The sequence below is a fragment of the Phragmites australis genome, chromosome 7, assembly GCF_958298935.1.
Source record: "Phragmites australis chromosome 7, lpPhrAust1.1, whole genome shotgun sequence".
Classification (NCBI taxonomy): Eukaryota; Viridiplantae; Streptophyta; class Magnoliopsida; order Poales; family Poaceae; genus Phragmites; species Phragmites australis.
The window spans coordinates 29,665,561-29,681,029 of NC_084927.1; the positions used below are offsets into that span (position 1 = coordinate 29,665,561).

Consider the following 15,469-nt stretch of genomic DNA (forward strand, 5'->3'; position numbering starts at 1 on the left):
AATCCTCGCACCGCAGTTTCTAAATCATCGAATTCTCCTGAAACTAGCGTGGGATGGAACACTTGTTGCTTAATCTCCTTCGCAAGTTGCCGGCGCTCCTCTTCCAAGCTCCACTTAGATTTCGTCGGAGCCGAGGTCGAACGCTTTCTCAATCTCTTTAGGATCCCGTCCTCAAACAAATTGGTTAAGGTGGTAATGAGTCGGCGTTCCATTGTTGGGTCGCCCTTTCGCTCCTCGTGGCGGGGTGGATTCTGAAGCCAATGACTCCCCAACGGGAGGTCCATCCACGGTGGAGGTACTTCCGGCCATGGACGAGTCCATCCATGGGCGGACCCAAAGGGTGGCACGGGTGGGCCATGGATCACCCTAAAATTTTGCTCCGGCCCAAAGCCCATCGGCGGATCCGTAAAAAATCTCAGCTTCATTTGTTCAGCTGTACCTCTGCTGCAGCGCCGCCGGTTTGGCTTCCGTCCGCTCGCAGCTGCCGTCCTTCAAGCGCTCCCTGGCTCCCGTTCGGCATCTGCTCGGCAGCAGTGAAGAGTGAACAGCTGAGCGCCATCTCCGTCCGCTCCCTGCTCCCGTACGCTCAGCATCCGGCCAGGTTGCCGTATTTTTTATACGTTTCTTTGCTTCTTGCTCTGATGAAAAGGCAGTAGCAGGCATTGCCATTTTTTTATTGCTTTGTACTCTCATGTGTAGGCAGTAGGAGTGCAGTGCTATCCTTTTTTTCGTAGGACATATTTGATATTTGTACATTCATGTAACAAGATATATTAATTTGTGCTGAATCTGATACATTAAGTATTTTTTTAGAATTGTTGAAACATGAAGAGGAATGGAGATATTGCATCTCTTTTTCGGAAACATGCAGCAAAGAAGATTGCCTCTTCTTCGTCTCCTTCTCCGGTTGCGACTGTGGCGGAAGAGCAAACTCAAGAACAAGAAGGCACGCCAGAGCAAGAGAGAGTAATTGAAGAAATTGTGAATCTGATGCCATCTTCTCCACCTTCAGTTCCACTTGAAGATGTCTCACCACCACCACCGATTTATGATATTAATCGCCTTCCACATGATCCCGGGGAAAGATTGCCCATTGCAAGTTATCCTGTCAATGATCAAGATGCAATTCGAAGAGCATATTGTCTTAAAGGTCCATTCCAACCTTATGCGCATGATTTTGCAAAAAGAAAAATTGGAAATAGAGATCGGCAATTCACACCTTTATGGTTTCATAAATATCATTGGCTTGAATATAGTATCAAGAAGGAATCTGTATTTTGCTTTGTATGCTACTTGTTCAAAAAGGAAAAAAGTAAGGGGAAGGGGACTGATGCATTTATTAAAGGTGGTTGGAGAAATTGGAATAGAGGAGAGGAAGCACTTGGTAAACATGTGGGTGGTGTAACAAGTTTGCACAATGCAGCTCAAGAGAGATACAACTTATTTGTCAATCCTAGTACGGCAATTGATAATCAAATTGTGAAGATGAATAATGAGGATCTACGTCTTTACAAGATCAGGTTGACTTATTCACTTAGATGTTTGAAGTTTCTTTTGCATCAAGGATTGGCATTCCGTGGACATGATGAAAATGAAGAGTGTAGCAATAGAGGAAACTTTCTTGAACTTTTGAAATGGCTTGCAGCAAATAGTGAAGAGGTGAATAAGTATATTTTGAAGAATGCTCCAGGTAATTGCACCTTAACTTGTCCAGAGATACAAAAGCAAATTATTCAATGTTGTGCCATAGAAACTAGAAAGCAAATTATTGAAGAACTTGGTGATGAGCACTATGCTATTCTAGCTGATGAGTCTAGTGATGTATCACATAAAGAACAACTAGCTCTTTGCTTGCGTTATGTTGATAGACTGGGAAGGCCATGTGAGCACTTTCTTGGAGTTGTTCATGTAGATGATACTACTTCTTTATCACTTAAAGAAGCAATTCAAGCTTTACTTGTTAGTCACCATTTGACTATAATTCAAATCCGTGGTCAAGGTTATGATGGAGCTAGCAACATGAAAGGAGAGATTAAAGGGCTGAAAACATTGATCATGAAAGAGTCACCTTCTGCTTATTATGTCTTCTTGCTGTTGCCAAGGGAAATGATGATTGTGTGTGGTTTTTTGATCAAGTATCTCTCTTGCTGAGTATTATTGGAGTTTCTTGTAAGCGTCATGGTATGCTTCGAAATGTTAGACTTCAGAATATCTTGAAAGCACTTGAATGTGGTGAACTAGAAACTGGGAGTGGATTAAATCAAGAGATGGGGTTAGCTAGGCCCAGTGAGACTTGGTGGGGCTCTCATTACAAAACTGTTGTTAACATTATTGCTATGTATCACATAATCTGTGAGGTACTCATAAATCTTGGAGAAGATACTTCACAAATGGGTGATTGGCCGAAAATACATACTATGGTTGGAGTGTTTGAGTCATTTGACTTTATTTTTAGTGCACACTTGATGCTTGTCATTCTTGGATACACAAATAATTTGTCCCAGTGTTTGCAAAGAAGAGATCAAGATATTCTTAATGCAATGTCACTTGTTAATTTGGCAAAAAGTAGAATGCAACAATTGAGGTTTGATGGGTGGGATGCATTCCTTCAAAGGGTCACTTTGTTTTGCAACAAACATGACATCGAAGTTCCTGCAATGGAGGGTAATTATGTGCCTTATGGAAGATCAACACGGTTTGCTCGAAACCAAACAAATGATGACCAATTCAGAAGAGAAGTATATATTGGGGTCATTGATCAAATTAATCAAGAGCTTGACAATCGATTTGATGAGGTTAATATGGAGTTGCTTTCTTGTATGGCCTTGAATCCTGCCAACTCATTTGCTTCTTTTGATGTAGACAAGGTACGTAGACTTGCTGAGTTTTACCCTAATGATATTTCAAGCACCGACTTGATAAGACTGAAAATGCAACTTGATAACTATATTGATGACATGAAGAGAGATGATAGCTTCAAAGGCATAGACAACCTTGTTCAGCTCTCAATTAAGCTTGTTGAAACAAAGAAACATAAAGTTTATGATTTGGTGTACTTGCTTCTCAAATTGGTATTGCTTCTACCGGTGGCGACGGCAAGTGTTGAAAGGGTATTTTCTGCAATGAGTTTAGTCAAGAGTAAGTTGAGAAATAGGATGGGTGATAGTCTTTTGGATGATTGTCTAGTCACGTTCATTGAGCGAGATATTTTTTTCAAAGTGAATGAAGATGATATAATCGAGATTTTCATGACCATTAGAAGACGTAAGACCAACAAGAATTAGTATTGTAATCTTCTTTGAACTATTGTATGTGTGTAAGCTTTTTTACGCAAATTTTAGATTTGTATGTTGGTAAAATTTCAGATTTGTACCGTGCTTTTGGTAAAAATTATATACTTATATATTATCACGTTATATTTATGATATTAAAAAAATTATATTAAGTTGGACCACCCTCACTCGAAATTCTGGATACGCCAGTGAGTCCATCGGCGGGGTTTCAGCACCCGGTCCCCACTCATCCCCCAAGCCAATCGAGTTCTCATCCTCCCCAGTCACGGCACCGTTTCCAGCACACACGCGCGGAGATGGATTGATTCGTATTGATTCCGTTTCCAGCACACACGCACACAGATTTTGACATCATCCCCGGGCTGAAAGCTTGCTTCGTTCTCATTCGAGAGCTCCATGCGATTTCACAGGTTCCAAACTTGTTCTGTCAGTATCAAGAACGGATTCCTAAAAATCTTAAAGAAGCGTTGCCATATACGCACGCAAGACGCAATCAGGAGACCCGGGTATCCTGCCTGGTGCGCAAGCCGTAATTCAGGGTGGGTTTACTAACTTGACAAATTGACAACTCTGACAAAGTTTTGCCTCCGTGTGGTCTCTCCATTATTCTCTCTCTAGATTGTACTATGTAAGCACCACCTGACTGAAGCAAGTGATGGGGATTCACATGTTTCGAGATTATTTTTAAGAGACTAGAGCACATCACATGGGTCGTGTTGAACAACCCTGAATCGAGCATGTGGTAGTGGTAGATGGCCATGCTGATGAACCCCGTCTCTCATAAAATAGGAATCTCTTAAACAAGGAAGGCTGCTGCATCGGTCGTCGAGCAGCATGTGCACACGGCCACATGGGTAAGCAAACACAATGCCTTTCTCTTGTTTCTTTCGGTGAGATCAGATGGGAACGGGGAAGGCTCCTCTACCGCGCCTGCGCTGCTCACTTCAAAAAAAAGGAAAAGAAAAAACCAAGCAAAGTCCCGGGACCCCGCTGGTGCCAGATGCAAAGCAGCCCAGCCCGAGGAGAGAAGTTGGGCCTGCCTGCGCACCCTAACCGTTCCCGGGCTCGAAAACTGGGCCAATTTTGGACCGCATAGCCCAAAAATCGTAAGAATCGATGCGGCGCGGTCACGGCCGCGCACTTGGCACCTCGCATGCTTCGTGCCGAGTCGCAGACCGACCGACAGACAGACGCCCTTTCCGAAGGGCAGGTGTGGCCGCACGTTTTTTTTTTTACGTTTCGAAAATTAAAAAAAATGTTAAAATAGACGTCCATTTCAAAAAAAGCAAATTATCAAAATACCACAGGTGAAACTCTAGTTTGCAAAAAAAAAAAACAATTGAGCTATGTCAATGACAACTGAAGTAGGATCCCACATGCTATTAACACACTAGTGTAATTTCACTAATTGTATGATAGCAATTGCCTCTTAAAAAAATTACAAAACTAGATTCATATGGTCCGCTTCCAATAGGCAACATATTTGAAAATAAAATATATTAAATTCTATTGCTCTTAAATTCAAAACAATATAAAAATAATCATAAAAATTAAAAAAATTTGATGGAATAAAGAATATTATAATATAGGTCTCTAATTCTTTAACTTAAATAATTACTTGTACAATAAAAAAGAAAAAAGATGAATTTATTATCAATTAAATTTGTCTTTTTTTCTCATCGTATCCATTATAATTTTGTGAGCTAGATCGTATGCTAGTTTTGTAAAAAAAAAATTCAAATAGACGTCTATTTTTATATTGGTTTTCGAGATATAAAAATAAAAAAATTCGGCCGCACGGCCGTGTTCAGACTCGTGAATCATCTTCTCCAACCCAACAGCGCCCGCATCCCTCGCGCCCGCGCCGCACCCAATCGGAGAGGAAACATGGAAGCAGCCGTCTCGAATCCCTCGAGCAAGAGGTACGCCGGTTGGATCCCCCTCCTGGCACCTTCGCTTTCTGGCTACCGCTAGCGTTCAGAATCCTGCCGCTCTTTGCCGCTAATTTTGTGCGTTCGTGGCGCTGCCGCGCTGATACGTTCAGGATCGCGCTGGTCACCGGGGGGAACAAGGGGGTCGGGCTGGAGACGTGCAAGCAGCTGGCAACCAAGGGGCTCAGAGTCGTCCTGACGGCGCGGAACGAGGCGAGGGGGTTGGAAGCGGTCGAGGGCATCAGGCGCTCCGTCGACGCCGAGGTTTTCTTCCACCAGCTGGATGTCACCGACCCCTCCAGCGCCGCCCGGCTGGCGGATTTCGTCAGGGATCAGTTCGGCAGGCTTGACATCCTGGTATGCTTGGCTCCCCTTGCCGCTCGCTTCTCCTTCTGAATTTCCGATGGGTGCTTCGTAACATTGGGAAAGTGGGAGTTGATACTGACTAAGACCTTAGAAGGAGATAGCCATGCATTATATTTTTGTATGTGAATTCAACTTGATACGCTTGCATATAAAAGTGAACAAAAATACCTAGTACATTGTTGCTCTTGATTCTGTTTTAGACACACCGCAAGCATTCTCAGCACGCAGGAACATTACATGATTCATTTTGAGTGGCAAACATGGCTGTAGTGTGGGTTTCTTTTCATGCGTTTTTACTAACTAAAATGTTGTGATGTTGTTTACAACTCTTGTAAACTCTGTTCTTGATACAAAGCTGTTTCACTTCACAGTTTCAGAAACCAAAGCATGAAATGAAATCATCGTGTGTGTGTGTGTTTTTTTTTTTGTCTCTGAACATTCCTTTAGTGCGCATTATGTTTGGATGAAATTATTCTTCTCTGAATTATTTGCAATGCCGCACCATCATTTTGTGACTCTTGTTGTCTGTAGATCAATAATGCGGGGATTTCAGGTGTTGATCGTGATCCAGTTTTGGTTGCCAAAATCAAGGATCAGGTACACTTGACTAAAGCAAAAAAAGATTACAATGTATTGTGTTGCAGTTTGTGAGCAATTCCATGAGCCTCTTATGTTTCACAACGAGACACAGTTATTGTAATTATAGTTTACTGTTTAAACTTTCAAGACTTTGAGATTACTCCTTTCTTATCCAATAGCTTGGAGCATTGTGGTTAGGATGGTAAACATCTTCATTGCGTTTGACAATCCATAAATTATGCAATGCAGCCACCATGTTTCGAAAGTGAATTCAGTCTTAGATTCTACCTGTATCTACAACCTGACTAGCTATGCACTGAATGATACAAATACATTTTTTTGAAACAAATCGCTAGGGGAACTGCCAATTATCTAAAGATACAAACACCGGTCCCAACAGGGAGAACTCTACAGCCGAGGGAGGAAATCACCACATGATCACCTAACTAGATGCAAACTGAATTACATAATTATATTTATCTACAGTACTAGGAAAAAAGGTTATGTATGTTGTGGAATAATTAACATGTACATCCATGGATAGGTTGAAGGCATGGATGTAAATCAGAGAGTTGAATGGATGAGAGAAAATTCAAAAGAGACATACGATGAAGCTAAAGAATGTATGAGAACGAACTACTATGGTGTCAAGCTTGTTACGGAGGCACTACTTCCTCTTCTTCACTTATCCTCCTCTGGAAGAATTGTCAATGTTTCATCAGGCTTTGGACTGCTGAGAGTAAGTTTTATTAACCCCAGTGCATTGAGGCAGGAAATGTAAATAGTTAAAAAATTACTTATCACAGATCATCTTCAACATAGCGTTTGCCAGAATATTTCTGCAGTACCATGCTTGACTATGCCACCTTTTTGTTTTGAGCCTCTTTTTTTGCACGATGACCAATATCTTCGGGAAAAGAGTTCTTGTTTATGTGCACAATATTCTTTCAGTGTAGCTTTTTTTTATGCAGCCACAATGTGTGTTTTTTTGGAAAAATATTGTTGGAGGATATCTATATTACCAAATGATATTGTTTTACTGAGTTGGTGTTCATTTCAAAGATGTCACAAAAAATCACTTTTTCTACAGGGGTTGCATGCAGTGAAAATGTTCCTTTAGTTTCACACTCCATTTGCATTCCCTTGTTCTTGTGCACTTGAGTTGTTACTGAAGATCATACAATTTTCTCTTGAGCAGAACATCAATAGTGAAAAACTTAGGAGGGAATTTGATGACATTGACAATCTTACTGAAAAGAGATTGGACGAGTTGTTGGATCTGTTCCTAGAAGATTTCAAGGCCAACTTACTAGAGGCACATGGGTGGCCAACAGGTGGATCTTCAGCCTACAAAGTTGCCAAAGCGGCCCTTAATGCATACACAAGGATTCTTGCCAAGAAGTACCCTAAATTGTGTATTAACTGTGTGACACCTGGTTATGTCAAGACCGACATGTCTATGCACATGGGAGTATTGACACCTGAAGAGGGTGCTAGCAACCCTGTAAAGGTTGCTCTCTTGCCTGACGATGGCCCAACTGGTGCTTATTTTGATCGGAACGGCGAGGCGTCTTTTGTGTGATCATATTATGCGATCTTCTTCTTTTACTCCTTATTTTCAGAATAAAATAAAGAGTTATACTGTAGTTGGTGCGAATAAGCAATGTAGTTTGACTTGTGTACAATATGTTGAAGAATGAAATTGGAGTGCTTCACACCAGGATTTCCTCGTCTTTTGTGTGTTCTCTCTGCAGACGATTGCAAATTTGCATTGAACCATGTTTGATATGTTTGGTCACACTAATTATTTACAATTTCTTTGAGAGGACACTGCTTACTACTACTGTGGCCTCTTTGTTCTGGGTTGTTGGGTAGATGCCTAGATGGTAGCACGCCGCGGTTGAATGCTATTGCTTCGGAGCATCGTCTTTTTTACTTTTCTAGGGAAGAAGGTGGATATGTCCCGGCAAGGAAGGTGAATGTGTTCATAAACATGCGGTGGTTAAATGCTATTGCTTCAGAGCATTGTATTTTTAGATTCTCTAGGGAAGAAGGTGGGTGTGTCCCAACAACGAATGCTAAATGTTCATAAGCAGAAAGCAGGTGAGAAATTACATGACATAGTTCTTGTTTGCTTCCAGAAAATTAGTTGAACTTGGTTTTAGAATCAGGAACACCAAGGATGATATAGCATCGAGGGGGTCTCATCTTGCCGATTGCTAGCTTGGAGAGTTCGAGGGGTTTCCCCCCGAACCCCCCTTCCCAGTACTACTTCTGAGTCTGTGAGTATATTCTAGGCAAGTTGTGAGCGGTTAAGAAAGTTATTAAACAAAAAGAGCTGGCGAGATACAGTAGTGCCCAGTTGTCTGCTATCTGAAATTTTAAACTGCTTGTATCTTGTTAAGAACGACCAGTGAATCGCCTGTAGTAGTGTAGTAACATTTTAATTTGGAATATTCACAGCTATGCCAGTCATCTCTGCATTCTGGATTGGGTACACTTGTCTTCATGCTTGCTTCTGCGTGATGTCAGTGCTTACCTACTACTGCTTCCACATAGTATGATTAGCTTGTTGCCTTGGATCAGCTTAGCACAGTTGACAGCTGCTTCCTTTAAGGCTTTAATCACTTTATTTATGTCTTTATGCAGCTATGTGGAGGATATCTAATTTCTAGTGCAGGCTACCTGCGATCCCACGATGCCACCTTGATTTGAACCGAATGAAAAAAAAAATTACGGGGACTTGACCCGTCGTCTCCTTCACTCACACAATGTGAATTTGTAAACCTGATCTTGTCCACTTGTGATTTGTAAATACTAAGGGAAGGTAAAATTACTCTATCATGGGCAGGTGAGGAATCTGTTTATCTTATTAAAGAGTATCGAGTTGCGAGATCTGTAACCTTTCTTTATTCTTACTTGTTGATAACACCTGCCCGTACCGCACTACAGCAAGTCTTCTCCTAGCATTTTGTTCAAGCTGAACTCGTGGTCCATGCTCATGGAGGGAGCCATCTCAAGCTCCCCAAGCACAAGGTATGCATCTCGCTCTTGCCATGTAAGCTACGAATCCAACCTGTATTATGGATTGATGGCTGTTGAGTAACCTGTTCCATTGTGTGGTTGCGTTTGCAAGGATCGCTTTGGTCACCGGCGGGAACAAAGGGATCGGGCTAGAGGTGTGCCGGCAGCTGGCTGGCAACGGCGTCACCGTCGTTTTGACGGCAAGGGACGAGAAGAGAGGCACGGAAGCCGTCAAAATGCTCCAAGGGCTGGGGCTCTCGGATGTCCTTTTCCACCAGTTGGAGATCACGGATGCTTGCAGCATTGCTCGATTAGTCGATTTCTTGAAGACCCGTTTCAGGAGGCTAGACATTCTGGTAATTCGCCTTCTGAAGTTTTGAAGGTTTGATATGGCCTGAGCGGTGACAGTTTGTTATAACTGCTCTGTATGTAGGTAAATAATGCCGCGTTTGGTGGGGTTGAGCACGTCCGAGATCCTGTCTGCGGTTCAGTAACGAGCGAGGAGGAGGTGAGCTTTACATCTTCAGCTAATCGGAGGTATTAGGAGATGGGGTGTATCGTTAAACGATGTTGGTTAGTGAATCTGACATTGCAGGAAATCAGTGCATCTGGAGCAACGTAAAACCTTCTTATGCTTTCTGAACCTTTTGCTCTTAGGGTAAACTGAAAAAGTTTATTTGTTGATGCGTTCAGTTGAGTGGCATGGATAGGGATCAGAGGCTTGAATGGTTGTGGAGAAATTCTCAGGAGACTTACGACACTGCAAAGAAAGGACTTCAGACAAACTACTACGGCACGAAGCATGTAACGGAAGCCTTACTACCTCTGCTGCAATCCTCCTCCGATGGAAGAATCGTTAATGTCTCCTCCGACTTTGGGCTGCTAAGGGTAACTTCTTTTGATCACACGCTGTTCCAATCCATCGCTAGTTAGTGCATCATACATACAAGCCAAGTTAAACAGAATAGTTCTTCCTAACTATCCAATCTCTGGATCTGCTTCTGTAGTAAGCACAAAACGGTAACAGAAGTTCTTCCTAATGCAGTTTTTCAGAAACGAAGAGCTGAAGCAAGAGTTGAACGACGTTGACAACCTCACCGAGGAGAGGCTGAACGAGCTGCTAGACATGTTCCTGAAAGACTTCGAGGCCGGCGCCGTAGAGGCGCGCGGGTGGCCAGCAGCGTTCGCGGCTTACAAGGTAGCCAAGGCCGCCATGAACGCGTACTCAAGGATCCTGGCAACAAAGCAACCCGCGGTGCGTGTCAACTGCGTGCACCCCGGCTACGTCAAGACCGACATGACTATACACTCGGGGCTCCTGACGCCCGAGGAAGGCGGGAGCAGGGTGGTGGCGGTGGCCCTGCTGCCAGAAGGCGGAGTGACCGGCGCGTTCTTTGACGACGGCGAGGAGGCGTCGTTCATGTGATGTGTTGGCACGGCACGTTGCGGCTGCCCCTCGCGTGCGCTCACGGTCTCTGGGTCACTCGGTATGACGTTGGGTTGGAGCTGAACAATTGTTGTGATGGTGTGATTGCTTGTTGGATCTGCCTTGGCTGTGTATGACGAATTGTAGAGAGCCTCTACTGCTGTAAGCTGTACGTACGGCTGCACCCAAGCTAGTAGGCTCAGGCAGGAGCGTTCCAAAGTTTTTTGTGGCCATAAATATCCACGTGTTTCGTTACTCCGTGCGGCGATTCGTGAGCCAGTGGCCACGGCCGGCGCACGCGTTTTCATCTGCCACCACATATTTGGCCAAACTCATTATTGATTGGCTGCCGACGTATATCAATCCAACAACAGTACCACGCTGTCGGTTTTCCACGTGATCGCCAACTGATTTCGCAGTGCCAACCACCAAACTAGGATAAATAGATAGTTCTCTCGTTCTTCTCTTTCGACTATCTACCGAGCACCGACGAGCAAGACGACTCCTAATCCTATCCTGTTTCTCAAACTCGTGGTGCACGCTCATGGAGGGCACTACCCCCAATCCCCCAAACACAAGGTACGTGCAGTATCTCCATACTGCGTTCTTGCGTGTCGTCCTAAGAAAATTATAACTAGAATTCACAGAGTCCGGTACGTGCGGTACCACTCGTTGCGGTTGGTACTTTGGCAGGATTGCCGTGGTCACCGGCGGGAACAAAGGGATCGGGCTAGAGGTGTGCCGGCAGCTGGCCGGCAATGGCGTCAGCGTCATTTTGACGGCAATTGACGAGAAGACAGGCGCAGCCGCCGTCGAGAAGCTCAAAGGGCTGGGGCTCTCCGATGTCCTTTCCCACCAGTTGGACATCAGGGATGCTTCCAGCATTGCTCGGTTAGCCGATTTCTTGAAGACCCGCTTCGGGAAGTTAGATATCCTGGTAAGTCGTCTTCCCAACTTCTCTAAGCTTGATACGGCCGGTGACTGATAGAACCAGTGGAACTATTTGTAGGTAAATAATGCCGCAGTTGGTGGGGTTGAGTACTTCCAAGATCCTGTTGATGGTTCAGTAACGAGCGAGGAAATGGTGAGCATTACATCTTCAGCTAGTCAGAGGTATTAGGAGATACGGCTGCATCGTCGAACGACGTTGCTTAGTGTCCTACTCAATGAAACTGTCACTGTAAGAATTTGGAAAACCCCGCGTCCTGTACTTCTATCTAGGGATGAAAACGGCTCAAAATCAGTCGGAACAAGCTTTTATTGTATTTGAAACCATATTTTTTTGTCAGAAACGAATTCAAATACGAACTGTTCGGGTATGAATATAATATTAGATAATGTTGAAAACAATATAAAACTAACGTGGATAGTTCAGATACGAATACGATCACGAATAATATCTGAAACAAATCAAAAATAAATACAACCGGTGAATATTTACCGGAACATAAAAGATCACTCAAATTATATGTAAGACCGTAACAAAAGTAAAAAGCATATCATACTAGCAAGTTATTATACAATAGTTAAGATAATATAGTCCATACACTTAGTCACTTAGATAATAAACAATATAATTTAGTTTATCAAAACTTCACATATTATTTGATACAAGTTCACACAATATTTAGACTTAGTATACATATTTAAACTTAATTCATCACAAACTCACAAAGCTAGTAAAATACTAAACATAACATATACACAAATAAAAAAGAGAGCCTTCCTTAGGACGGACCTACCACCGTAGGGGAAGAAGACAGCGAGGGCGCCTAGCCCCGTGATGCATGTGACGACGAGTGTGGACAACAGCCCTGGCGTCACCATCGGGTCGGGTGGGAACTGGCAGATAACCACGTCCCTGGCCTTGATCAGCATTCCGTAAGATGGCTAATGATCGGGAGAGGACAGGTGACACGTTTAAAAAAAATATTTTGTTCTCTTGCTCTCAAAATTTAAAACACTATCAAAATTATCATGAAAACTTCTGAATTTTTTTTTATAAAAAAGAGGATACTATGATCTAACTCTCAAAAAAGAAATTAGAAAAAAATATGATATATACAATGAGAAACAAAAAAGACAAATTTTATTGAAATTTGTCTTTTTTGTTCTCATTTTACATATCATATTTGGAATTGAATTTTTTTAGGCTAGATTATAGGATCCTCTGTGTGTGTGGAGGATCCATTTCTGATTCAATGCCGATTTTAAAAAATCTATCTATTTCTGATTCCAATTCAAGTCGATCGGAAACTATCCGAGCCGTTTTCACCCTTACTTCTATCCAACGTAAAACCTTCATGACACGTTCTGAACAAGTTTATTTGTTGATGCATGCGACAGTTCAGTGGCATGGATAGGGATGAGAGGCTTGAATGGTTGTGGAGAAATTGCCGGGAGACTTACGATGCTGCAAAGGAAGGCCTGGAGGTAAACTACTACGGCACAAAGCATGTGATCGAAGCCTTTCAGCCTCTGCTGCAAGCCTCCTCGGATGGAAGAATCGTCAATGTCTCCTCCGACTTCAGCCTATTAAGGGTAACTTCTTTTGATTACACTGCTCCAATCCGGCCATTGATTTTTCCCAATTAGACCAAAGCTCAATCTTGACAAAAGTTCTTCCCAATACAGTTTTTCAGAAACGAGAAGCTGAAGCAAGAGCTGAACGACGTCGTCAACCTAACTGAGGAGAGGCTGGACGAGTTGCTGGACATGTTCCTGGAAGACTTCAAGGCCGGCGCGGTAGAGGCGCGCGGGTGGCCAGCAGCGTTTGCGGCGTACAAGGTGGCCAAGGCGGCTTTGAACGCGTACTCGAGGATCCTGGCGACGAAGCAACCCGCGCTGCGCGTCAACTGCGTGCATCCCGGCTACGTCAAGACCGACATGACCATACACTCGGGGCTCCTGACGCCCGAGGAGGGCGCGAGCAACGTGGTGAAGGTGGCGCTGCTGCCAGAAGGCGGGGTGACCGGCGCTTTCTTTGAGGAGGGCAAGGAGGCGTCCTTCGTCTTCGTGTGATGTTGGAATCGGCACGCCACGTTACGTCTGCCCTCGCGTGCGCTCACGGTCTGAGGGTTTGGATCGCTAGGTGTTACGGGCTTGTTTGAGAGTATGGTAGGCTTGGAGCTAGACAATTGTGTTGGAAAATTGTGCACTTTTAGATGCAATTTAATTCCTAAATAAATTATGAGTAGAAACTGATAGATTAATATTGCGATGTAGTGACAATACAAAGTTGACATGTATATACATTATAAAAAAGACTTATTAGTACCGGTTGAAAAACAGTTTCGCTGCTGGTTTTTCAACCGGCACTTTCACTCGGCACTGATAGTTGCCAACTATTGATGCCGGTTGACCACCCAGTACAAACGCTATTTTCAGATAATAAAAAAAAGGAAAAATGGCGGTGGCAGTAGCGGCATCCAAGCTGGCTCGGATGCCGCTACTGCCGTCGCCGCTCTCATCGCTGCTCTGCTTCTTCCTCACCACCCTCCTCCACACGAGAAAACGCGTAGCGACACGAAAGCCACCGCTGTCGTAGCCCGCAACGGCCGTCGACCATCCTCATCCTCAATCTTTGCCCTAAACCTACGCAACTCAAGCTCAGAAGAAGAGCATTCTAGCCTAGGCCTGAGTTCCTTAACTTCATGAACAACTTTCTTAAGTAATCTATTCTAGCTAATAAGCACATCATTCAAGGTATCAATCTGAACAGAAAGCTGGTCATAGGTGAGTGGCACCTCAGAGGGATCAAGTTCGGGGTCGCTATCATTTTCGTCCACCATGAAGCTAAGACGGGTGAAGTTCTTGGCCTTTTTCGTGTTCTTCACTTGTGGTTTCTCCTCCTTCGAGCTCTTCTCCTCGCTTAAAGAGGTATCGATGTCGCTGAGTACTGCCACAAACGCTCTAGAAGCCGCCTTCTTAGCCATCTTGTCACGATTCTTTTTGAAGAAAGATTTCTTGTTCTTCTTCTTATACTTGTTGTAGTCGTGGTCGTTGTTCTCCCTTTTCTTGAGCTTGGGGCTATCCGCCTTGAAGTGAGTGATTTCACCACACTCAAAACAAGCGCGAGAACCACCTCTCCTTCGGTCGATTATATTATTGTCGAAGTGGGTGAACTTCTTCACAATCAATGTAAGTTCCTTATCATCAAGCGCGTCCATTACTCATCTGTGATAGAGATCAAGGAAGATAAAGCAAGTCCACCAGATAAAGTTTTAGCACAAGAAACACTAACTCCAGACTGGTTGCCAGTACTAGGTCCGGAAACCAATACCATGTTCTGAGACAGGGGATTTCCAAGACCAATCCGAGTCGTCTTGGCTATCTCGATGGATTTGAGCTTACTAAAGAGTTCATCACAAGTCAATGTATCATAACTGGATGACTCTTTAATATTCGAGATCTTCACTTCCCATATGCTACGGTCAAGATCATAAAGAAGCTTGATCACCCTCTCATGAACAGAGTAGGGCAAGATCCTAATGAACAAACATAGCATCCAAAGACTCTCTACAGCCTTGCACAAACATATGCTATTCTTGGTTATATGTGCTCTGGTGTCGAACCTTGATCTGGTTCGTGCCCTCAGGAAAGACACTAGCCTAAATCTCACGAGCAGTACAAAGTTGCTGGACCCTGTCAAACTCATTTCGAATCAGGCTTGTGAACAAAATATTACTGGCCTTATACTGTTCGATTTGAACCTGAGTCATCCGAGTAGTAGAGATCTTATAGTTGGAATCAACTATCTCCCAAACTATACTTCCTTGGCTTAAAAGATAAGCCTCCATGCACACATTCCAATACGAAAAGTCTCTACCATCAAATAACATAATCTTCCC

The 15,469-nt window shown here is 43.5% G+C and overlaps 2 protein-coding genes across 2 annotated transcripts; both read left to right on the forward strand.

Moving 5' to 3' along the window:
• Positions 1-5,091: 5,091 nt before the first annotated feature.
• Positions 5,092-10,905, forward strand: LOC133924643 (uncharacterized). The gene is given in 10 exon segments (XM_062370272.1): positions 5,092-5,215; positions 5,338-5,581; positions 6,122-6,187; positions 6,714-6,908; positions 7,368-7,710; positions 9,181-9,205; positions 9,306-9,566; positions 9,602-9,701; positions 9,887-10,081; positions 10,239-10,905. Coding segments are annotated over 10 exon segments (1,845 nt in total). The 5' UTR covers positions 5,092-5,180; the 3' UTR covers positions 10,620-10,905.
• Positions 10,906-11,033: 128 nt separating this feature from the next.
• On the forward strand, positions 11,034-13,903 carry LOC133924641 ((+)-neomenthol dehydrogenase-like). The gene is made up of 5 exons (XM_062370270.1): positions 11,034-11,198; positions 11,313-11,556; positions 11,629-11,703; positions 12,966-13,160; positions 13,254-13,903. The coding sequence occupies exons 1-5, from the start codon at positions 11,164-11,166 to the stop codon at positions 13,638-13,640; spliced, it is 936 nt and encodes a 311-aa protein (XP_062226254.1). The 5' UTR covers positions 11,034-11,163; the 3' UTR covers positions 13,641-13,903.
• The last annotated feature ends 1,566 nt before the right edge of the window (positions 13,904-15,469 follow it).

Excerpts from the sequence above, each read along its gene's own strand:
- LOC133924641 (XM_062370270.1), top strand. The coding sequence starts at position 11,164 with ATGGAGGGCACTACCCCCAATCCCCCAAACACAAG. Across the intron at positions 11,199-11,312 it reads CCCAATCCCCCAAACACAAG|GATTGCCGTGGTCACCGGCG; the intron begins GTACGTGCAGTA and ends GTACTTTGGCAG. Across the intron at positions 13,161-13,253 it reads CCGACTTCAGCCTATTAAGG|TTTTTCAGAAACGAGAAGCT; the intron begins GTAACTTCTTTT and ends TTCCCAATACAG.